The sequence below is a fragment of the Python bivittatus genome, unplaced genomic scaffold, assembly GCF_059951505.1.
Source record: "Python bivittatus isolate LINGU-HERP-01145 unplaced genomic scaffold, Pbiv_v1 ctg000080_np1212, whole genome shotgun sequence".
Taxonomy (NCBI): Eukaryota; Metazoa; Chordata; class Lepidosauria; order Squamata; family Pythonidae; genus Python; species Python bivittatus.
Window position 1 is genome coordinate 13951669 of NW_028277035.1, and position 25385 is coordinate 13977053.

General features: G+C 39.8%; 2 protein-coding genes across 6 annotated transcripts in view; one reads left to right on the top strand and one right to left on the bottom strand.

Moving 5' to 3' along the window:
• The window catches only part of MAN2B1 (mannosidase alpha class 2B member 1), a 30884-nt gene extending 28385 nt beyond the window's left edge, over positions 1–2499 (top strand). For 2 of the 3 annotated variants that reach the window (XM_007420953.4, XM_088133584.1), the window contains 4 exons: positions 1–237; positions 795–944; positions 1411–1513; positions 1966–2499. In XM_007420953.4, coding sequence (XP_007421015.1) covers positions 1–237; positions 795–944; positions 1411–1513; positions 1966–2090 — 615 coding nt within the window. In that variant the 3' untranslated portion in view covers positions 2091–2499. Of the gene's footprint in view, positions 238–794; positions 945–1410; positions 1514–1965 lie in introns of those variants that run through there. The other variant, XM_088133585.1, reaches the window with a different exon arrangement.
• A 971-nt stretch (positions 2500–3470) lies between these two features.
• On the bottom strand, positions 3471–25326 carry TRMT1 (tRNA methyltransferase 1). 3 transcript variants are annotated; one of them, XM_088133586.1, is made up of 17 exons: positions 24789–25326; positions 18056–18394; positions 16334–16389; positions 15502–15647; positions 13406–13593; positions 10434–10549; positions 9662–9774; positions 9152–9300; positions 8847–8930; positions 8043–8112; positions 7815–7949; positions 7107–7192; positions 6281–6389; positions 5802–5878; positions 5314–5433; positions 4665–4785; positions 3471–3659 (listed from the first exon to the last, which is right to left on the bottom strand). In XM_088133586.1, exons 2-17 carry the CDS (start codon positions 18361–18363, stop codon positions 3603–3605), a joined length of 1935 nt encoding a protein of 644 aa, XP_087989712.1. In that variant the 5' UTR covers positions 18364–18394; positions 24789–25326; the 3' UTR covers positions 3471–3602. The 3 variants fall into 3 exon arrangements, with proteins under 3 accessions (XP_087989712.1, XP_007421018.1, XP_007421017.1); XM_007420956.3 differs by lacking the exon at positions 24789–25326 and adding an exon at positions 19678–24767; XM_007420955.4 differs by lacking the exon at positions 24789–25326 and adding an exon at positions 19377–24767.
• Between the last annotated feature and the right edge of the window lie 59 nt (positions 25327–25385).

Here is a 25385-nt window from a genome sequence, read left to right on the forward strand (position 1 = left end):
GTACATCGAAGGCTGCTACATGATGACAACCGGGGCGTAGGGGAGCCATTACTAGAACCTGGCGATTATCACAATGGATTAGTGGTGCGAGGTCGTCACCTTGTCTTCCTAGATACAGTGGAATCATCAGCTGAGCAGCACCGCCTGCGGGCCCAGCAAGAGTACATGGCACCACAGCTGGTGCTGGCACCAGGGGGAGGACCCCCATACCAGCCTGGTCAGGGCATTGTCAAAGAGGTGAGGGAAAGGTAGAAAATAGACAAGCAGTCATCAGATGTCTCAAGCCTTATTTATTAATAGTCACAGATTCGTTTCAGCAAATGATGGATGGCATGTCTAAGAAGAAACTATTACTGTTGTAAGATTATTTTATTTTTGAGGGCCTTAGAATCCAGAGCATTCCAAGAAGTACATCTGAGCACAGCACTTTCTGCAACTGTTTAAAAGTAGCTGCACCTTTTCTAGGGACTGTGTGGCAGCTGCAGAGTATAGTTACACAATCTCAGGAAAATACATGGCTTTTTTAAAGAATTACGGACAGGTGCTGCCTGCATGCTTCCAAAGTATTTTTCAAAGTTCTGCCCACCTCTGGTGATTTGTAAATGCAGTTTAACTTCTTAAGCCAATGAACCACTTCTGCTTTTCATAACTTGTATATTGTTTAGTATCTAATGACTTTCCTTTTTTATTTTTATATTTTATATGCCAGTGACATTCTCCAACATTGTGGCTCTTCAGTGATAGTAATCTGACCATATCTTTGTTTGCCCGATACTTTCTCTCCCAATCCTCAGTTCTCCGCTCTCCACCATGCCCTTCCATCGAACATCCACTTGCTCACACTGGCCCAGTGGGAGCCTGATGCCGTTCTCATCCGTCTAGAGCACCAGTTTGAACATGGGGAGGCGGTCAATGGCTCCTTGCCTGTCGTCATTAATTTGCTGGTAGGTTTCTTGCTAGAGACAATGTTATCAATAAAGGCATGAACTGTTCTCTGTAATTTAGCTGGGCTAGGGTATCAATAAAATGGGTAATTTTTTAAATGTTCAGTATTCTGTCCTTAGTGTTTTACCTGAATTCCACCAGACCTATCAGGTAGGGAAGCATTAGTATCTCCATCCTGCAGATAATAGCCAAAATCGCTTGTGGATTTCACAGCCCAGTTTGGATCCGAATGAATGATTTCCTGGCTAGCCTCTCACATTTTTATTAGATTGATGGGACACATAGTATTCAGTATATGGGACAGAAGATATAAAGATTTGAGTTGATGCTGGTTGAAGACCAAAACTGAAGGACAGGATTGGGTGGGTCAGATCTTAACAAAGTGGGGAGAACCTGATCAAAGTGATTCTAGCACTGAGGTTCAACTTGAGATTCATAGATTCTTCTGTCTTTCCACTTTGTCAGAATTTGTTCTCTTCCTTCAACATCGTCACCGTGCAAGAAATGAACTTGTCAGCAAACCAGAAGCGGGAGGATGTGAGCAGGCTCCTCTGGCAGCCAGCTGAAGGTGAGGGTTGAAGTGGAATTGCAGATCTGTCTGCACAGCAGCAGTGTCTGTTGCATGATGCTTTCAGTCCCTTTTATCCCAACGGATTTAGCATAATTGAGTCACATTGAAAGCCACTCCAGTGGGCTGCTCTAAAACACCTCTCTGTAACCTGCAATTTGTCCTCCATAGGCTGACAACTATCTTTCTTCAAACTTTGTGCCTGGCAACCTTTCCAGGGACCAAGTGGCCTCTGTATCCTAACCCCAAAGCCTGCATTTCGTATGACTGGGCAAAATTTGGCCATTAATATAAGTTCATTCCCACAATTACAGATCCTGGCATAAGCTCTGTTGGGCTGGAATCCCATTGTGAATCCCATTGTGTCACAATAACGGGTGCCTTTCTTGTTCCTTGCAAATCTCACTCTGGTATTCTACCATCACTGTTTCTCAAAATCCTTCTGTCCACAGGGGTAGCAGCAGAACAGCGATCAGGCACTGGCCTAGACCCAGCACACATTGAATTATTTCCCATGGAGATCCGAACCTTCTTGCTACAGATTAGGTACCAAGACAAGCCTAGGCAAGAAATGTAAGGAAGAGTTCAACCTGCCATTTGGTCCAAGCAGAGTGACGCATTGTCTCAAGGTACAGCAGGACGCTGGAGCCTTCCCTCAGGAACCTGCACAAGATAGAGGAAGTGGTTCCTCTCTGGGCCAGGCATTATCTTGCTCTGTGGAAAGAGGATGCCCTTAAGCTGCTTGATTCCTGATGGTATAGGTAGTAGGACTACCTTTAGAAATTTTCTTGGATTTTTTTTCTTTTGCAAATGAAAAAGGGATCACTGTTAAAAGGCCATTCTGGTCCTGCCTCCATGTCCTCAAAGCACATCCATAACAAACAAAAAAATGACCATCCTTACAAAGGGTTTTGGAAGTGCTGGAATATTTGGACTATCTTAAGTACAATCATCTTTTTAATAAACCTCTTAAATACATATAACTATTTTGCATATTGCTTCACTTTTTCTTAATCTGTTAAAAGTTGGAAAGGCAATTAAACTCAGGCTCTCACACATCTTATCAGTTTCCACCAGCATGGATAATAAAATTCAGACAGTGCAGACTCAAGGGCTAATGTGGAATAAGTTGTATAGGCTGGAAAATAAGCCTATGCCTTGTAAACCACTAACTTAGATTTGTTTTACAATGTCTTATTCAACTTTTGTTCACATCCATAACACCTCAGTATTAAGCTGAGCCTTGCATTAAAGTACTTGCACCAATTTTCAGAAAAAATGCAGAAGTGGACAACTGAAAACCAACCAGTGATGAATCGATTTGGCGAATAGAGACAGTTGAAGGTGGCTAAGTACTTAGAACATTAAAATGGTATTTTGGAAGTGCTTTTTCTAGGTAACTTGCTACTTCATTCTAATGTTATTGGGAGGAGGAGTACTGTCAGCTTGAAAAGAGCAATGAATGTGCTCAGATAAGCAACTCGCATTCTAGATGGGGCTTTTTTTGGGCGGGGGGGGAATAATTGTGGGACTTTTACCCTGAGCTTTTGACCAGAATTACATGTATGATGGAAGAATACCATACAGTCTGAAACTTAATACTTCTGCCAGCCATAGGAAGCTGCGTTACGCCAAGTCATATCATTGCTCTGTCTAACCCAGTGTTACCCATCTTGCCTGCCAGTAGCAATAAATGTTTCACAGAAAGTGTCTTAGCCGTTTAGTCCCACCCTGGGACTTTCTGCAAGCAGATTGGTGCTTTGTTTTAGATGGCCAGGAAGATTAAAAAAAAAAAAACAATCAGAAAGTGGAAAGGGGGCCACAGGTAAATTTCCTTCCTGCTGTTCTATTAGAAACTGAACTGGTTCGTAGATATTGCTATCCCATGCATACAGAAATGCTAACGAAACAAAAAGATGCCATCATCACTATTAAACAGTCACAAACCCAAGCATCATCAAAAGATAATATTATTTAATTGGCATGCACATCTTGACAGTCATTGAAATATAAAGATTGCCTGTAAATGCAAAAATAAAAATCACACCAGGCAGTCAGGACTCTTTCACTGCACTGCTGTTGTGGTGCTTCACTCTTTCTGTGTCTCATGGGAGTAGCAGCACTTGTCCCCTAGTGAACAGTCGCCCTGGGAAAGAAAATGGCATTCGTTGGAACAACTTAAACAAGACATTCATATCCTTGCCCCCAGTCCAGCCTATGTCATTCATACAAGTGGCCGATTGCTAACAAAAAGAAACTACCTGACTAAGCAGCTCTGGAGAATGGACTTTTTACATAGGCTGCTTCACCATCCCTTATCATTAGCATTTTTAAATGTAAGTCAAACATAGCAGGTCTTCAAGGAGACTTTCACAGTGTGCCTATAGTCTGAATGGTGCCTCCACCATAAGGATTTAAATCTTTGCTGCTACCCTAGGTCTGCCAAAGCAGAGCAGTTTGGTAAAATATCAAGCAAGCAGCACTCTGGCTTGGTGGACCATGTTAAAATCAAGAGCTGCCGAATCTACTTTTCAGAGAATGTCCTGACATTTAATTGGAGTTATCACCCGTAACATTGGTTAAAATGGAGTGTGGCTAGGCATGAAGGATTATTGTTTCTGGCTGCCACTCTTAAGCTAGAGCAGATACTTCTTACTCATTAGAACCTTTACTTATCTGCAGCTAAAGAAACCAAAACTAAATACGTTTGTGAATGTTTTCTCTGTTTCTAGGAGGCAAACTGCATGCTCCTGCATCGTAACAGACCCCCTGCATGGAGAAGGGAGCCCTTAATCCATTTTTTTCTATTTCCCAGGAAGCTTAGACCCTGCACTGGATCTAAATTAGTGCAGTCACCTGAAAAGCTGCTCTAGTAAGACGTCATCACCTCCCCATTTCCTTTAGATCCAGATGTCTCCATCTGTGCCATGACCCAACTATATCGACCCAATGATCCAATCCATAGAAGAGAGATCAAATGTTATAGAAACCAAGTGGAGTAGTGTGCCATGATCCTTCTCTATCACACGCCAAGCACATTTCTTCCTGGACCTGTGCTGTCACAATAAACTCAATCCAGAAATATGCTGCCCACCTCCTTTCACAGGCTTTTAATAATTTCTTACCATGCACAGTAACTGTGGCTACTTACCTGCCGGAACCTTTTGCATGGGAAGTTTTTTAGGTGAGCACCATCACTCCCCACCACACACACTTTCCTCTTGTTCTGGTGTAACTTTCGCTTTTCCTGCAGACAAGAAGAAATCCCACCCCTGACCCAGAAAAATAATTAGGCATGAATCAGGGCAGCTCCCTTTTGTTTTGATGTGGGGCTCATACAAAGGCTCATAATGGAAAGCTGTAGCCAACCCTGTAAAAACATTGAGGTATGAGTGGGAAGATGCCCACCTGTTTCTGCACCCGAGAGGGCTCATCTACTTTCCTTCTATGGCTAGGCTGCACCCAGCAAAGAGAAGTAGCGGCCACATTGACCAAGGGCCTGAGCTGTAGCTGTGATATGTGCATTTTTATTTTCTGGGAAGAAAAGGAACTCAGGGTGCAGAGGAAGATGCTAATCATGCTCTTCCCTTCACCACACAATCTTCTAAAGACAAACATCCTATTAAAAACTTTCTAATTCACAGCCGTAACAATACATCTGGCAGCAGTTTTACAATGAAGGAACAGAGTTCTTGTTTCCTCCAAATATCACAGATTTATTTGTAATCCCAGAAGAGTTTTATATCTGGGTATTCTGGTTTCCTCCCAGCACCCCACGATTCCCTTTAAATCAATCTTACCCTGCTTTTGCTCTTGCTTTGGGCCCCCAGAAGGGTTCAGGATTCATCTGGAACCGTTTGAGTCTCTGCTTTCGCGATTTAGGATTAGCATCTGCTCGGACAGTGAAGGATGCCTGCAGCCTGTACAATTTATAGGAAGTCCAGATAAGGGGCAGATTAAAACTTGTGACAGAAATGTAACCTCTAAGAACCTTTTAATAGGCTCTGCCAGTGGTAAGAGAGGACAGTATCTTATGATCTTCTCTTGCAAAGAAACAGCTTCAAAATAAAACCACACACTTGGGAGATGCATATTCTCCTCCAAGCCTCTACTGCCAACCTCCCCCTTCTGTTTTTTGTTTGTTTCCCTTTTGCCTTCAGAAACTTTAGATTTCTGCCGTCAGGACATCTAAGTCTTTAATATCCTGCACCTAAACCAATTTGTTTCTCAGCTCAAAATCCACATTTGTTCATCTCAAGCCCGGTCCTACCATGTGACCATCACCTACTTGGGTTCCACGGAAAGGATGTGAGCAGCCGGGCTGCTCTCTGAAAGGCGCTCTCGTTTCACAGGATTGAGCTGCTCCTATAGGCGGGGATGGGCAGAAGGAAGAGAAGGAACAGCAATTTAATCTAAAAAAGGCCTAAGAGAAAGAGAGCAGGCAAGAGCAAAAGCAACCAACTACAGGAGAAGGGATGGCTCGGAATTGTTTCTTTATAAATCTTTTAGGGCTGCATTGCACTGAATATTCATTAAAGCTTAAACAAAAAAGCACAGGACATACATGCAGAAAGAAAGCAGTTTAAAGGTGACTGGTTTTCCCTAAAAACTAAAGTAGAGGAGAAACCAGAAATCTCTTCAGTGAGAATCTTGATGCCCAGATCAGCCTCAAAACTGGGAGATCTCCACAGATGTTATTTAGTGCCAACAGTTTTTAAGAAAGCCAGAAAAGAAAGCTCCCTTATATGAAAGGAAGAGCATGCTCACCCAGCAACGCATGATGTCCCAAAGTACAGATGATGGTGCATCTGTCTTGATAGCATTCTTGCAGGCATGAGAAAGTGACACTTGATAGCCAGCGTGAAGAAGAGCTGATCTGGAAAAGAATCCAGAGAAGACTTATATTAAAACATTCCCTGGCTTCCTTAAGGAAAAAGATTAGCAGAAGCCCCAGCAACACTTGAGACAAGTCAGCATTGGTTGGGAAAGCAGAAAAATGGGTACAATAATCTGAACATGAGACTCCAATTTGGTCAAATTAGATTTTTTTTCTATACTACAAATTTAAAAACTGTCTGTTTCTGCCATAACACTGGAACTTGCAACTTCTTCCCAACTACCCTATAACATGTACTCTTTGCATATCCTTAAAATCACATGACATATCATGCTGACACCCCAGCAGCTGTGTTTCCAAATCAGGCAAAATTTAGCCTTGAGTCAACCACAGCCCTGGAGGAGGAATCTTTCAAACAGCATGTTTTGTCAGGCAATGGGGCCTGAGCCATCTCCACATGATGACTATCCCACTTGTGTTTGAACAAAGATTCAGAGATTCACAAGACCAGTTAACTTGCTAAGAAACACCAAGTCTCTTAGCAGAACTCCTGATTAATACATCACTATTGGTAGGACTGCCAGAGAAAAAAAATACATTATCTCCTCAATATGGATTCATAACGGTGTTCAAATCCTGGCTTTGCCAGCAACTGCGAGGAAATCCTGTCTATCACCACATACACAGGAAATCTCAGGACATTCCTCTTTTAGGTTAAATACAAGTTCTGGGTGCAAATTAGTAAGTTCATCTTACCTGAACTGCAGTAGAGAAGGACTGTTAGAATGGATGGTTTTACTGAGTTTATCAAGGGTATAATAGAGAGGGACGTCACTGAGTTCCTACATGCAGAGGAAAGCAGATTCTAATTACATAGGAAAGTTATTCTAGTGAGGTTACAGAAGAGGCGTATCTGCTATTGTAACCGTGTTTTAGTCACATTCTGCTTTCAGCAAATGCTCCGTTCACAAGGCACTTTCCAGGCTTGCTAAAACAGGTTCCCTTTTAGGTAAGCTTATTCACTATTACAATTATCTCGTTAGAAAGATGCCAATAACTGTGCAGGGAATGCAGAACATGGCTAGATCATTGGTGCCTTGCAATAATGCATTCCCCCCACCTTTGCCATTCTCAAGTTGAATAAACAATTCCAATAGGACACTGCATACATTATTTAGCTTATACCTCTTAGGTCAGCCTTCCTCCGCATGGTCAGCAATCCCACTACACTGGGATTCCACCTCCTAGTTTTACTCACGTGGGATGGAGTTTAGAGCTGCAATCTGGAGGGCACCAAGTTGGGGAAGGCTGTCTTAAGTTGAGCAGAGCAATGCCACCTGCAAAACTTGGCGGTCTTCTGGCTAGCTCTCTGCTACTTTACTACTTGATGACATGTCTTTGCTTCTGGAAGTTATCTGAAAGGAGAACCATCCTATCTACTCTGCCAATAGCCATCATCCTCACCTCCATCACCATGCTCAGGATGCCCTGAATCCGTTGATTTGTCTGAAAGCGCCCTGGGTTACACTCAACTGCTGACAAGACTCGCTGGACAAAACCCAAATCGTGAAGCGGTGCTGCCCACATTGGGCCAGCCAGCTGCAAGGCAAGGAGAAGGAGGAAGAATCAGCTTGGGCAAATCACTTCTCTAACAGCATGCAAACCATGAGGCTTCATATTCTCCCAGCTCACCTGGTGGTGCTGGTGGCAATGTTCACAGGATGGTCCCACGGGGGGGCCACAAGCAGGCTTATAGTTGAAGCTGTGGGGTTACACAGAAGAGAAACAGATGCCATTAAACTACTGTAAATCAAAACAATGTATGGATTTTGTTTCCTCCCTGTTTATCAAATGTTTCCTGGGAACAGCCATTAGTTATGTTACAACTATACACCGTCTAAAAGTCCAAGAGACTGAAAACCAACGGCCCACGTGTCTCTCTTCACCAACACAGTATATATTAAGCATCAGAAACACACGTACAGCACCTGCTCAGGGTTAAGCCTTTGAATCCTCAGCAGCAATGTTTCTACTGGGGAAAGAGTAGGCAATTTCTAATGCTAAGAGGCAGTAAACGACAGGTCATATTTTCCAATAGGAATGTTTTATGTATGTAATTTTCTGTTTGAAATCATCTTTCTCTTGGATAAATAAAGTACTTAATAGTGTTGGGGCTTACAACTCCCAATAAACAGGTACCTCCTTTCTATGTAGAAACACTTTCCCATTTTCCTTTCCCAGCTCATGAGCTTCAGATGTCTGCAAATACTTTTTTATTTTAAAATCCAAAAGGAAAAAAAAAACTCAGAGAAGATAGGAAGTAACCAGCAACTCCAATTAAGAAAGCAAGACCCATTAAAACAGGAAATTAGTTTTACGCTATGATCAATGCAGTAGAGAACACCTAGCAGGAAAAAATTTTACCCACCAAAATGATTTAGGCAGCAGGATAAAGGGAATCGCCGCTACGCTGCCAAAACTACAAAGAACTCTTACTTTTTTCCGTCGCTAACCATCTTGCCAAGCCTCTGGATGTGAAATGATCCACAGCCCACACAGTTATAAACCAAGGCCTGTTTGCTGCCAAGAGAAAGAAAGGAAGAGCTGCTAGGCGGCAAAGAAGGGACAAAGAAGGAAATGCCCAGGTAGCAGCCTTGAGCCATATCGGCTGCAGTGGACATCCTGCTTCTTAACGCAACCAGTTGGGAGCAATTGGAAAGCAAACAGGAGATCTGGACTCCTTTCCTCCATGGGGGAAGCCCAGCAGAAAAAGTGAAACATCATCTGGAACAGGTGCTTACCTAGCAGAAGCTTTGACCTTGGATGGTCCACTGAAGACTCGAACAAACACACGAATGTAAAAGTCAACACTGACAGATAACAGTGGAACGATATAGCGCTGGTAGCAGTTGGCACGGAGATCCAGGCTGTGCAGGATAATCCGCAGGGCCTGGGAGAGAAAGGGCAGTGCAGTGAGGGTTCTTTTTCCCTCTGGGCATTGGCATGAATCAGCTATGTTTTCAGAGGGTATATAGGACCTTTGCGAATTATTCACAGCATGTGATGTTTCCATTACATTCTTTGTTCTCTGTAACTATTTAACAGGGCAGCTGAGTACAATAGAGAACAGATAAGCTGGGAGTACCAGTACTATAGTACTTGTAAGGCTCTACCAGTTACTACTATCTGTCCTTGCAGAACAACCAATTCAGGAAATATCTATTTCCTTTGGAGCAGAATAACAGGAAGAAAAACATGGCAATGGAATATAAGCTCGGGCATCTCATTGCCTGGCACTCCCTCCTACTCACCATCTCATGACAGCAGGTGGTGCTTATAGACGTGCCTCCATATTTGCTGTAACAGGTTTCCCCCAATTTCCCAGCCAATACAGCCATGTCAGTGCATGTGACACACAGCAGACCTGTAAGAGCACCCTTCAAATGAAGGCAAATTGTAGAAAAATGCAAACCAACACTTCTCCCAAACATACCTAAGGAACTAAGGGGTAACAGACCAAAAGAGTCAGTGAGTGTGTGCCAAAGGCTTCATTCCAGACCTGCCTGCAGCTAAGCCAGTGCGTTTCTACTTCCTTCTCTACAAAAAAGGACTGCTCTTCCTGCACTACGAGGCACAGAAGTGTCAAGAGGGGGCACAAATGAGATTAGCCAATTTACCTTACAGTCTGTTGTATTCAGAAACTTTTAGGAACATACATGGCCAGTCAGCCATGTTATTTGCCAGTATGAAAAGCCTGGGGCCTGATTCCAAACTCTAGAGTCCTGGCTCCCTGTATTTTCTTCCCTTCACTGTGTAATACCTCAATCATTCTTGAACACTTTGCAATCTTTGGAACATCACTGCAATTTCCTACCCACTAGGAGTCATGATATGGCTACAGATACATCTGTTGTAGAAAACAAGGGTTCCAGTTTGAAATCCATGGGAACCTGTTATTTCAGCTTGCCATTAAAAAAAGGCAGGAAACTTTACCAACAAAACTCCCTGAAAAGGCCAGTATTCTAAGCAGCCCTTTTCCACTATCAGTAGCAATACCTAGACTGAAAGAGGCTACCAGCTCACCTCCATCACGCACACTCTGCACCACAGCATCCAAGAAACCAGAAGGGCTGCCGTATGGGTCGAGATCAATAACATCAAATAACTCTCTAGCTGCCATTCTGCGATACAGCAGCATCCTGCACAAGAGAGAGAGACAGACATGATCAGGAGTGCTACATTTCATGGCTAGAAAGGAGGAAGCAGGAACTTCTATGAAATAGTAAATGTGGGCTTCAGTTGAAAATGAAGCTCAAGTAATCCTTCTCTATGCTAAAGCATTTGATGTACATGGAAAACTGTGCCAGAATGGAGGATCTACTATCTTTCCTAGCAGGCTGGTTGTTCATGTAGAGATTGTTTTCACTATGGGGCACACTCATAATCTGAATACACACCAGCAAAAGGTTAGGCCAATGAAATACAGTGGGGCAAAAAAGTATTTAGTCAGCCACCAATTGTGCAAGTTCTCCCACTTAAAAAGATGAGAGAGGCCTGTAATTTTCATCATAGGTATACCTCAACTATGAGAGACAAAATGGGGAAAAAAATCCAGAAAATCACATTGTCTGATTTTTAAAGAATTTATTTGCAAATGATGATGGAAAATAAGTATTTGGTCACCTACAAACAAGCAAGATGTCTGGCTCTCACAGACCTGTAACTACTTCTTTGAGAGGCTCCTCTGTCCTCCACTCGTTACCTGTAGTAATGGCACCTGTTTGACCTTGTTATCAGTATAAAAGACACCTGTCCACAACCTCAAACAGTCACACTCCAAACTCCACTATGGCCAAGACCAAAGAGCTGTTGAAGGACACCAGAAACAAAATTGTAGACCTGCACCAGGCTGGGAAGACTGAATCTGCAATAGGCAAGCAGCTTGGGGTGAAGAAATCAACTGTGGGAGCAATAATTAGAAAATGGAAGACATACAAGACCACTGATAATCTCCCTTGATCTGGGGCTCCACGCAAGATCTCACCCCGTGGGGTCAAAATGATCACAAGAACGGTGAGCAAAAATCCCAGAACCACACGGGGGGACCTAGTGAATGACCTGCAGAGAGCTAGGACCAAAGTAACAAAGGCTACCATCAGTAACACACTACGCTGCAGGGACTCAAATCCTGCAGTGCCAGATGTGTCCCCCTGCTTAAGCCAGTACATGTCTGGGCCCGTCTGAAGTTTGCTAGAGAGCATTTGGATGATCCAGAAGAGGATTGGGAGAATGTCATATGGTCAGATGAAACCAAAGTAGAATGTTTTGGTCTAAACCCGTCATGTTTGGAGGAGAGAGAATGCTGAGTTGCATCCAAAGAACACCATACCTACTGTGAAGCATGGGGGTGGAAACATCATGCTTTGGGGCTGTTTTTCTGCAAAGGGACCAGGATGACTGATCCGTGTAAAGGAAAGAATGAATGGGGCCATGCATCGTGAGATTTTGAGTGAACACCTCCTTCCATCAGCAAGGGCATTGAAGATGAAACGTGGCTGGGTCTTTCAGCATGACAATGGTCCCAAACACACCGCCCGGGCAACGAAGGAGTGGCTTTGTAAGAAGCATTTCAAGGTCCTGGAGTGGCCTAGCCAGTCTCCAGATCTCAACCCCATGGAAAACCTTTGGAGGGAGTTGAAAGTCCGTGTTGCCCAGTGACAGCCCCAAAATATCACTGCTCTAGAGGAGATCTGCATGGAGGAATGGGCCAAAATACCAGCAACAGTGTGTGAAAACCTTGTGAAGACTTACAGAAAACGTTTGACCTCTGTCATTGCCAGCAAAGGATATATAACAAAGTATTGAGATGAACTTTTGATATTGACCAAATACTTATTTTCCACCATGATTTGCAAATAAATTCTTTAAAAATCAGACAATTTTCTGATTTTTTTCCCCATTTTGTCTCTCATAGTTGAGGTATACCTATGATGAAAATTACAGGCCTCTCTCATCTTTTTAAGTGGGAGAACTTGCACAATTGGTGGCTGACTAAATACTTTTTTGCCCCACTGTACGTATCAGATGCAAGTCAAAGAGTTTCTGCAACCTAATTCCACAGAAGAAGGGGGAGGAGATGGATAACTTGCCTAATATAGGGAGGCTGTTTTTAGCCTGTAGAGCCATTAGTTACTGGCACAAGAACAGAAAGAGATGGAAATTCTGCAAATTAACTCCTTCATGTATTGTTACTTTTTCAGCAGTACAGACAGTATGTGCTGGTAACAGAACTGAAGAATGGGACAATTAGAAACACAGCTGAACTACAGGGCCCACATGTCATCTCTATGCACCACTGATTCAGCTGTATTTCCCATACCTACACAAGTGGCAGTTCTGCACCAAGTCATGATAACCTTCTTGATTTTAAGAGTAGCACATACCTCACTGGCCCTTTTTGGAGCCAGGGTTCACAGAGTGTGCACGTAACATTGGCTTCCTCATTTATTATCATGAGGTTTGTTATCATCTGTGTTAGCTGTCAGAAAACTAACTTAACAGCACCACATATTCTTCAACTATGGCTGTACAGAAAAGCATCAAGGGCTAAACAGTATTCAAACTTACAAATTCTCTCCACCTCATTTTGTACAACAGGTACCTGATCATACCAAAACAACAGAACAGTACAAACTATTCTGAATACAACAAACAGATTTTTCTAAATGTTTTTTTCATAATCAGAATTAGCTCAAGATATCAAAGAACAACAATTAATATTATCATGCCCCGAGGTTTACTGAAATAAATTTGCTTGCTATTCCCTAACAAAGAAGAACACAAATCAGGCAACTATTACAAAATGCCCAACAGAGTTTGCATGAAATCTAATCTGCTTTTCCTTCTTTTAAGATACTTCCGCTATTATTATTAGAAACAACAGTTCTATTTCTTTTGCAAAGCAAGAGTTTATCTGCTAGGTTTCAAGATATTAAATGGCCAAGGGAATCAAAAGAAGTAATTGGCAACCCCATCTTGCATAGAAGTCTACTGACCGAGCATCTGACAAGCTTGGCGTCACCAGGTGTTCCACGCCATTGAGCTTAATGTTTTGGGTGATGAACTCAACAGCCTTAGAAGAATTATCATTAGCCACTACACTGCAAATGCCAGGCACTTCCTTGGCAAACCGGATAGAACGCAGTCCTGAAGCAGCCAGGGCCTCCAGCACTTGGAGTCCCTCCTGTAAAAGGCAGAAAAAAAGTTAAACCAAAAAAAACCTGAAAGAGATCTTGGAACTAAGCTAATCCACATCATTTCAAGTCAGTATTTGACTCAAAACTATGTGGATCACCGCTGACTCAACCTCCAGCCCAGCCCTGGAGTTTCAAGAATATCAAGCAGCAATTATCAGAATGTGTCTTTCCTATGTGCTTTATGGTGCCGGATGACTGTCCATGCTCAAATCAATACAAAAGTTTGCATCATATCTTGAAGCAGACCCTTTTGAATGCTTCAACTTATGCTCAAATGAGCAACTATTCCGAAGTCCTAGATTCTTTACTGGAAAATAACTGTTATAGCCCAACAGAGGGTGATCAGTTGGGCTATAACAGAAGTTGTAGGGAGTGGGTTATTTCATATTTATATATTTCATATTTATATAACACATGATACAATGATATGCCATGATAGAGAAGAAGGCCTCTGAAACAGACAGGACTTGTGTTATATTACTCAGTAGACAGAGATATGTCACTGCCTCAAATAGCTGCTCTGAAGATCCCAGCACAGCACAGCCAGGCCATCTATTTGGCATGAGGGAAAGGCCTTCTCTTGTGTGGTTCTCAGGTTATCCAAGGCACCTCCCAAGGAGATGTGGTAAGCCACCATCCTCCCAGGATTCAGGAAAATGGCACCCCATCTTTTCCATCATGTTTTTGTTAAGCTCATCTGATATGAATTATACTGATATTAACTGTATTCTTTTTATTTTTATATTTTAAAATGTATATCTTAATTGTGGTAGTATTGAAATATGGGATACAATATAATAAACATAGAGCTTAGAATGTAAAGCATGATAGTCAGCATTGTGTAGAGAGAGGTTCAACAAGGTGACATTTGCAAAATCCTCTAATGATCTCCTGAAACGAAATTAAATGTTTTTTAAAAAAAGTGAAAATTGTCATATAATCATGAGCTCACTAAATCATGAGAGTTCAATGTTTTCATGTGAAATCTCACCAAAAGTGTGGGGGAACGTATGCAATTTGGGAGGATGAGATATTTTTATAAATACCTTTATTTTATTTTGTTATACCCATATTGTGTTCTATGTAAGAGAAAGCTGTATGCCATCCTAAGCTCCCTACAGGGAAAAGACAGAACATATTTTGACTATATAATACAGGTAGTCCTCGCTTACTGACCACTCATTCAACAACCATTCAAAGTTATGATGGTGCTGAAAAAATAACTTTATGGCCAATTTATGACCATTTATGACCTTTGCAGTGTCCCTCAGTCACATGATTGCCATTACAGTCAGTACGTGTTCTCCTGTGCCCGATCTGTGTTTTTTTCTTTTTTTTTCCCCTTGCAGAGCAGAGAGATTGGAGAGGAAGGGATTGCAAGAGCATAACTGTTTGTTCTTCTACACATCGAAAGCAATGTGATCACGCTGGCAGCCTGCGGCTGGGAGCCGTGGGCACGCTACACAAACAGCTTACAGTGCTCCCTTTTTGCACTACACAAACCACTTCCAAAAAATCTTACCAGGAAAATGCAGGGACTAGTCCAGGCATTTGCCAGGAGTCAAAAACTGACTTGAAGGCACAAAAAAAGTTTTTGTTTGGGTTGGGTTGTTTTATTATTGCATTGATGTTTTATTTGGTTTTATACTTTATGTAAGCTGCTGAGAATCTCTGGATTGTGGGAGGGTGGAAGTGTAAACAATGAATGAATGACTGAATGAGCAAGCAAGCAAGCAAAGCAAGCTTCCACCAAGAACAGCCAAAGATCATGATGGCTGCGAATGATAGAAACTTTAAGCCAAATATATTTGGGCAACAACAGGTTGGTAATGGTCAATCCGTTGATTCATCCAGTCCACCCTCAAAACCCCAATGTGGATATAGAGATACAGTACCTGGCATACTTCACCCACTTCTGCAACTGTGGCAGCCTCCTTATCTGAAATATCTCTATCACTCAGTTGTTCCAACTCGTCATCTTTTCCCTTTTCAGAGAGATCAACAATCACTTTAGAGGCATTTTCTTCCCCAGGGACTGCAACTGGATAAAAAAGACAGAAGAAATGAACCCACGCTTGGTATCCTGCCTGAACAAATGCTCAGTCCCTACATCTTTTATACAATTACATCATATAGATCATTATTCAATATTCAGCTCCGTTAAATGATATTTCTCCTGATCAGAGAGTAACCAACTATAAGGATAACTACAAAGCTGCCTCTTCTGTTTAATTTTACCCCTAGTGAAAGCTTGCAAATATCCTTCAACATTTTGATAGGGGTATGGAGAGCTACGCTGTCAAAAAAAGTTACTCATAATATGCAAGTAAACTGCAGCTGCTCTTTCTTTTTTACACTATAAAACAGGATCTTAGCTAAAAAGCAACAAGAACAAATTACAGAAGATTAAAACATTCTATGTTGTTATTCTAGGGACAATTCCTAAGAATTAAAAGTGGGTCTGCTTACTTCTCTTCACAGCTGCTAAAAATCACTTTTCCAATACCCTGACAGAAGAAATTAAATACTGCCTTAAGTTCTAATTAAGCTTTTTATTAAAAATGCACACACATTCTTTCTCTGCAGGCAGGCAGGAAAAAATGCCACCACCTGAATTACTAAGAAACAATAATCAGAGAGAAGATATCCATATTTTGCTTCTTATATATCACTGTTTTTCACCTGATGGACCTTAGATGGAATAGTGATGAAAGCATTGCCACTCACTACTAATTCCTTTTGATGAGAGCTGCAGACGAGCAAATTCTGTAATGACTGCACACCTAAATGTGAGGAAAAAAGTACATATTACAAACTTTAATAAGTGCCCAAATATATATTAAAGATTAAATATCTACATGCATACAGTACTTGCAAGAATGTCTGATTTTACAAAGGATGATTACACAGTTCAGCATCCAAAACTATCAATCATTTCAGAAAATCTTTCAAGTAAAGTGACAAATCAATAACACTTCTTAGATTCAAAGTAAATTAACTTCAACTGTATATACATCTTCCCTCCTACAACTACTGTTTTCATATTGCTGGGAGTTGGGTGGCATATAATTTTAATAAATTATTATTATTAACATTGTATCTATGCTACACCAACAGCTTTTAACAGTAAGAGTGCAGAGAGGCAGATCTTTTTGTAGCTGAATACATATTTATTCTGTATTAAATACCTCAAAATATGTAATTTGCATCATAATTGCTAAATCAGACCAAATCCCAGGAATTTTTGTAGAATGCACATAAGCATCAGATGCTATGTAGTCCACCAGAAATTGATTTCTGATCTATTATTTGCTTATCTCTACTAATATAACACAAACTTTTTCCTTGTTATACAGCATGAAAGATCCATTTGCCTGATATGTAACAACTAAATACTTATGAAATTGCTTCTACAATGAACCAAAATTTCCATAAGTAATACAATAATTTAAAAAAAGATTGGTTGTTCTACCTTCCAATTTTACACTTATATGTTGAAATCATCATTTGCTCAGCACATCAGTCCAGGGCTCTTGGGATCTAATCTAAAAGAACTGACTTTGAATCTCCTCAGTGCATTGCTCACGTTAAAGTTCTACATATGCAGCAAATTATTTATTTGAAAAAATATTTACTAAATGAACATTTTCCCTCACTGTTCCTCTTACATTAATTATGGTTTTCTATGATTATAGACTGTCATATTAACAAAAATTAATGTATCAGATTGAAAACTGAAAAAAAATTAACGTAAGACAACATCGTATTTGGGACTTGCTAAACCTATGCACTATGACAATATCTAAGCAAACACTTATCTACTATTTGATAGCAATTGGGGCCTGCCCTTCAAAAAAGGAATACAAAGAAAAATAAAAATAAAAATAAATACCAACGACCCCCGCAGCCTGATCATTCCATGAAATGGGGCACCAAATCACCTTTACAAAACAGATCTTGAAGTGGGGAAAAGCTAGAGTAGATATGCTCTGGCATATGTTCTTCAAATACATAGCCTGTCCTTATGAGGATTCCATATTCCTTCAAATACATTCCTCATTCAATTCCTCATTCCTTCAAATACATAGCCAGTCCTTACAAGGAATAAGTGGCAGTTCTTCCCCAAGGGCCTTTAGAAAGTGAAAAGGTATAGACAGAATCTTTTTGCTAATGAAAATTATCTCAAGACAAGGAAGATAGAACCCAAAGAAATATACCCTCTGAACCTTATCATAGGAGAATATCTCTTCCTTCTCAGGTATAGATAATATTTTCAGTTATAAAACTAACTCCAAAGCTTACTTTAATTCAGGAATTCCAACTTGCTATTCCAACTATATCCTATTTCTCCCCTAAACCAAAGGGATATCCTCTTCCATCATCACTCATTCCAACTTCTGAAAAATCCAACAGAAAACAGTTTGTGAAGTCATCCCACTCCCTACTTACGTAAGGTCTCTGTTGAACTCCTGGACAGGGTTGTAAAACACTTCATTGGCATTTGGGAAAATCACTTTTGCTTTTCCTTCTGTGATTATTTTCCCACCATTTTCTGTTGGCTCACTGCCACCACTTGTGCTCACTGTAGGTGACTGAGCCATGTTTTGCTCCAGATTACAGCTTTCTGTTACCATGTCTTGACTCTGATTACCCTCCATGCCTTTGTTAAAAGAATTATTTCTGACTGAAATTGCAGTTAGAGTTGCTTCATTTCTATACGGAGCCAAGGTAAGTCTCAGCCAAATCCTCAGAGACATTTATTTGTCATCAATTTCTTCCAACTATTTTCTGAAAAGTAAAGAAATACTATTTATACTATATGAGCCCTGAATTTCCAAACATTTATAAATCAGCACGCCTATTCTGTATTTAGATTCAGCTTTCAAGGACAGAGTATCTCAGACTATATTCACATAACACTTATCCCAATGAACCTAACCATGGTTTGTTTAACCACAGCTTAATCCAATTTTCTGGGTTTGCATGATACACTGAACAATAAACTAATTTTACCGTCTAGATCCTGCAACACATAGGCTAAAATGGCTAATCCCTGGTTCTATGTATCATGTACACAGAGCCTTACACAGCCATGTCAGGTAAAACAAGGTTTTGCAAACTATTCCATGGAACCCTAGGGTTCTGTGAGAGACTAAGGGCAAAAAAAAGTACACTCAGCAGGGGCATACATAGCAATTTTTCTAAGGTAAAACAGAAATGTGGGGCTTATGGGCTGATATATAGAAGCTCTCTTCAAGGGGTTTTGTACTCGTGACAACTCATTACTTTGCCTCTTGATCAAGAGTTCCAGTGGGTTTTTTTTTTTTAACTAACAGGTTCTATGATCTGAACAAGCTTGAAAATCCCTGCAGTAGAGAATTTGGTGCAGGGGTGGAGAAAGGGAATGTACAGTGGCAAACCTTCTCACTGATTTTGTGATTTTCATACAAAATAAGGACACATATTTTGTTTGTGCCTCTTCTTGTACAGATATATGGCCTTAAACTTATTCCTGCAAAACTATTTCTGAATTACAGTCTGGAGAAATATTATCAGTACTTGATATGAGAAACAGTAATGACCAACAGAAAATTACTGGAGGCACACAACCCCACCCCCCCATCTCAGAGATGAGGCCTGCACATTTAAGAGCCATCTTTTAAGAAACAGTAGATTTTATCTAAACATCAGGAACCTTCTTAACTGTAACAGGAACAGCATACCAAATAAGAGAAGCAAAATAATTTTAACTCTATCATTTTACACTTACTGCACAGCCAATCTGTAATTTTCAGTTAACTGTAGACTACCATTACGCTCCTACAAGTCTTTGCATGCAACTGCAGACACGCGGGGGTGACGCGGTTTGAAGACTGAAATCTGGGTTCTCTGAGGGAGGTAACATCGACCTCGAGCAACGTTTCTGTTTTTGCTGTTGTCTGGATCAGGCCATGCCTCAGACAAAGGACACGGAGCTGAATTGTAAAATCTCTCCCAAGGAATCAGGGAGGGGGGAAAAAAATTAAAGGAAGTCCCACGATGTAAGCTCCCCTATGTATAGCACAACCAACCAGAATTAATGTCCACGTTTCTCAGCCTAGATTACACCGTCAGCGCCATATTGAAAGTGACTGGGAAAGAATCAGCTGATATCCTGCTAGCCAATAGAACCGTGGCAGCAGACGGGTCGCCTAGACAGTCAAAAAAGGGAAGAAAAGTTCTTCCTAATGTAGCAGGTAGGAAAATCGAGCGTTCTCCAAAGTCGCTCGCCTGTTCGAAAAGGGCTCCTCGAATCGGATCTGAACGCCCACCGCGGTCTGTTGTTTTATGCCTACAAACAACTGCATTAAACGGCGATAAACAGCGGTAGGATTAAGATTCAAGTACATTGGAGAAGTTGTGCACGATTCTTCATTGGAGAGAATAAAATTGACTCTTAATTCATTTTCAGAAAGTTTATGTACTGTATTGGGTTTCTTATGCCTGTCGATTCAAAAACAAGCTCCTCTGTTTTTAGGATCACTTCTTCCCAAGTAAATGTGTATAGGATTGAACCTTATTTACGCTTAACTTCTGAGTAAACCTATGTGGGCTTACGTAGTTTGAAAGAATTCAGTGTAGCATCGCTGCGAACTCTTGCAGCAAAAGATATGAAAGCAGTAAGAACTGGTTTCCTGACCTATATGTTTTTCAAGAATTCTGATTATTTGGAAAATATCTCTATGATTGTCAAAAGGTTGTTCTTCTCATTTCAGTCTGGGGTATGGATCAGTCATTAAGTCAATGAGCCCAAGGAAGATACCTATAGTTCGAAATTGAAATACTGTTTATTCGGTCAATGACCAACAAAACTTGAAAACATACACCAAAGTAAAATCAGATAGATGAGATAAAATACTAGCATAACAAAGATAAAATAACAAATAAAAATGTAATATACATTACTATAATGGTGTTTTAATTACCTGTGCAAGTGTAGATTTAAAATATTACAATCTATGAAGTAAAAATATATATCACCTAAAATGAGATAGCATGTATTAAACCTAAAGTGATAAATAAAACAGAAGTGGTTATTTCTGTGACCAATTATTTTCATTGTGGCAACACAGAATTTGGGTACTGCACAAATGATAAAGGATTTCAAATCTTTTAGAAGATGGTTCACAGAGAAATTGTCTGACCTTCTGGAAATTTACATATTAGGGGCAGAATATAAGCAGACCTGATATCCCTGTGGAATTTACAATGTAATAATTATGTATAGTTCATATTTGAAGATGTTTATGGAAATGTTTGATTCCTATGTATATTTACATTAAATATGTTCTACTCTTCAATATAAGCATTGAATGCATCTTTCAAAGTAAATATATAAAGATTTTCAGGGTTGCTTATTACGTATGACTAACATGAGATTTGCTGGAGCTAATCAATACCAGATTAGCAACTGAACACGCTTTGCATTAAAAAAATTTAGTTTCATCCTCAAAACTCAGCCAGTCACTGATTCTGTATGTGTAATGCATCGTACCATAGACAACTACATTTCAGCCTAGTATGTTTTATGAAGCTATGGCTTGTCTGTGGTTCAACATATTATATAAATCCATAAAGTTGAATAAAACATGAGTATAGATAAGTATGTCATGTGAGCACAAATAACACTGAGCTAGATGGACCATTTGTGTGATTCCGTGGTTTGATTCACTCATCACACTAAGCCAAAATGTGGTTGCTTGCCACCTGTTTAGCATATTGTATGAGTCTAAATATTGTTTTTTGTATGCCCTGATTTATGGCTTAATGTGTTGTGCAAACTCAGCTGATTTGTATATTTCTAGAAAATACAGGCAATGCTCAAGATAGGTTCTTCTCTTGAACACAGAGAAAGAAACATTTTAGTGTGAATAGGCTATATTTTCACAACACTCTGAACCATGAACTACTCAACAATATTATAGTCTAGCATGTTGTGCAACCTAGTATGATTAATTTATAGCTAAGTATATGGTATAAACCCAGAACACTGGTTATATAAACTATGTTCACTAAACCATAAGTAAGCATATCTTGCAAACATAGTCAACATAAATGAGCTTTCATAACCCTCTGACTTAACTACTGTAAAATTGCAGGTTTCCGAAATGCATATAGAACATACAAACATCTTTCTCAGCAATTACAAATTCAGAATTTCTTACACCCTGTAGCCATATCCTGTACATAGGCAAGGCTGGGAGTAAAAAAAAAAACCACAAAATTCAGGGAATGTCCCTCAGGCAATAAAAGCCAATGCTTTGATAGAAATCAGTGGTTCAAAATTATAGGTGAATGATTTAGATTTCTGATCCCCTGAAATGTGCATAAAAAAGATTCCAAGAATAGGAACTCTGCCTAGAAGGTATTTGACAATATACTCCTATGTAATTAGTGTAAGACTTCTTTATGCATTATACTTGCACAGGCTATTCACATGTAATGCAAAGAGCAGAGATACATTACTTAGCCTCATTCCATTATTCCACCCCACCCCCAAATATACATGCATTAGTCTCAATGTCTAAAGAACTAGCTGTATGCATGAATATGGACATGGTCCTATTTCTTACCTATGTGTGCCCCACTGCATATATTACAGAAATATGCTACATTATCAGAAGAGAGGATACAGAGAAATTAACCCAAATGCTTTTGCAATCTTAGAAAGTTTAAAACTCCCTTCACCGTTAAGATTGTTACTTAAATAAAGCTTAAAAGACACCAATCCTTAATTTTCCAAAATAAAGAAGACATTCTTATCAGTGTTTTAAAAGAATCAAGACACATTAATATTTTGGAATGGAGCTAGTGAAATTATGTTTTGGTTTTGTACAATCTCCATCAAACCAAGTGAAAAAAGTTATCTATATTTTAATGCTGACAAAAATAGATTTGTCCCAGCTGACTTAAAAACATGACTCCATAGCCTAACAAAATTTAAAATCTTAATTTCAAGCTTGGCAGCTTTTTGTCAAATAGCATCGTGTATTTCTTAAAGATATCACAAAATCTCTATCAGCCAGAATACCAAGATGAAAAAAAGAAACTGATTCCATTACAGAATTATTCTTCATACACCCATATAGGAGCAACCTCCTGCCCTATCAATAGAGCCTATTTGGCCATGTAAGCTCATAAAGGATATCTGCCTTAATAGGTGCAAAAGATGACTTAGAGTGTATGTGTCTTACCATGAATTCAAAAAATATGTTGCTCTTATAAAGCAACATTACCCTGTATTTTTTGATAACTAAAACCACCATCTTTCTTTTGACTTTAATCCTTTAGTCTCACATTGAAAAGTTAAGTGGAAGAGTCTTTTCTTATATGAGTACAGTGATGCAGAAATCACCAGGTAATAGGCTTTAATATTTAATGCAGGAATTGACAATTTCTGCCCCTCAGCTCTCACCAACCTTAGTAAAGGATGATAACAGCAATTCAACAAGGTCACATTTTGTCTATATTTACATCTTCTCAGCGCAATGTCCAGATCACTGCAGACAGTTCCTGGTTCACACATCATATTAAGCCAAAACCAGACAGACCACATTATGGTTTAACATGGTGAATAAATTCAGTAACTGCCTTTAGGAGAAGATCTGATATTCTTGCCTTAGGATGAGCTGTGTTTCAAACAAGCATGTGTTCACTTACTGGACTACAAAGAGTTCTGGTCTTACAGCAAAATAAATGACATTTAGATTTGATAGCTGTGGTTAATCAAGTTATTATTAATTTTAAATGGTTTCAAAGTGTGCAGAAATACTATTAAATGTATTAAATTAGGACGAACAGCAGCAGAAATCCCTGCATCTCTGTAGGACAGGGAATATGGTAACATACAGTTTTTCAAAGAGGTGAAAAAACTGCACCTACTAGAATCCCCTCTTTTATAAACATACAGGAGCCTGAACAACTATTTTGTTTATTGTATGTTTATTGCCTCCATCTTCTAAAAAACTCCAGGCACTAAAAATGTACTGATCACATTGGGGATTTGAATCTAAGGTCGTGATATTGTTTTAGTTACTACTTGGTTGCCCTTCCCCCCTCTGTCTCTTCCTCTGCCTAACTGCAGTTTGTCCAGCAAGAATTAACAGAAGAAAATGTTCAGTTGCATGTTATGAAAGGTCTGAAGTTTAAGCTCCCTTTTAAAGCACAGAATCACTCCAGGCAACATTCTGTTTTGGCAACTTTAGTGACATCATGCTGGCTGGGTTTTTATACACCAGGCTAAGCCATAATATGCTTTTTTAGTTTGGGGTTAGTGCAATATGTGAATCCAACTATTAACAAACAGCCCCTGAAGATATCCTTGCCCTTCTCCATTTTTTGTCAACAAGCCTAGGATAGACTAAATCAAAAAATCAAAATCAAAAACTAAAGCAGTACACATATTTTAAATATATAGGTTAGGAAAACCCCAATATTTCTGAAAGTTTGCTTCCTTTTGAACTTATATATGATACTGTTACTCCTAATATAGCATAATCAACATTCACGATGCTCTAACATTAGCAAAGAGAAGTTTCAGACCCAAGAATACACATTTAGTTAAGGCAAAGGTGTAGCAATAGATGGGTATAATCTCATGAAATCTCATTTTCAAATGGTTTGAAAATGAGATTTAATTTTCAAATGAGATTTTCATTTTCATTTCAAATGGAGTTGAGACTAGAGTAATGATAAAATGCAATACAGACAATGAAGGTGATACTAATCACCAATCTTTAATTGTCAGAGAGTTCAGAATAAACTGCAGTCACAATTTGCAAAAGACCCTTTTTAAATTTATCTACAAAGGATGAGACTTACATTTTATTAGCTTTTCTGTTATTCTCATTTAAATCCTTATATACATAGGTTTTTATAACAGAAGCAAAATATATAGCCCAATTAGAGCATCAGAACTCAAAAGAATTAGCAATTTAGATACAGGCTGTGCTTAGCTTTTCACTGAAATTAGTGGGAAGGCTGAATTGCAACTTCAGCTAAAGAAATACTGATTATTTCTTGCCTCATTCTAGGAACATTGTCTAGAAAATATTCTAATGCTTTATCTTCTTGCTTAGTAATATACTCCCTTGAAATCAGAAAATTGTATTTCCAATCAAATAGATTCAGCATACTAACCTACCATTATCTCTAACTAAATTTGGCACTTGTAGATATGTGGGCCAGGAGTTCAAGGCAGTACATCCAAGTTTGGAGGTTGCTAAGCACTCTGAATATTTGTTCCCCAATTCTAGTAAAAAGCCCAAACTTATCACTTTCCAGCTCTGACTGTTTAATTGCAACCTTAACTGAGTTGTGAGGTTTGTAAAGGACAGTTCTTTAGTTACACTCAAGAGAAACGGAGTGATTTAGCCTTGGATTTACAGGAAACCTCGGTATCGTCAGGGTAGGGAGGGGAAAACCTTGTGTTTACTTTGTTGGGGAGGAAGGATTCAACGTTGTAAATCTAATAGATATAGGAACATATTAGGGAGAATCTGGACCGTCATTTACACAGTCTTTCCTTAAATATTCTGATATTCCATAATTGCAGATCCTTCAGATTAGACTCTTTTCCTCCTAGGCGCTCTCATATCCCCCCCTCCCTCCGGCATGGAAACTTGTTTCCAAGTCTGATAAAAAATCGGGCTGGCCTGGCTGGCTGGCGAGTTCAAAGCAAATACTCCTCCGTTTCCAGGGAAAAGAAGGTGCCGATCGCTGGAGTGGAGAGCGCGAGCGA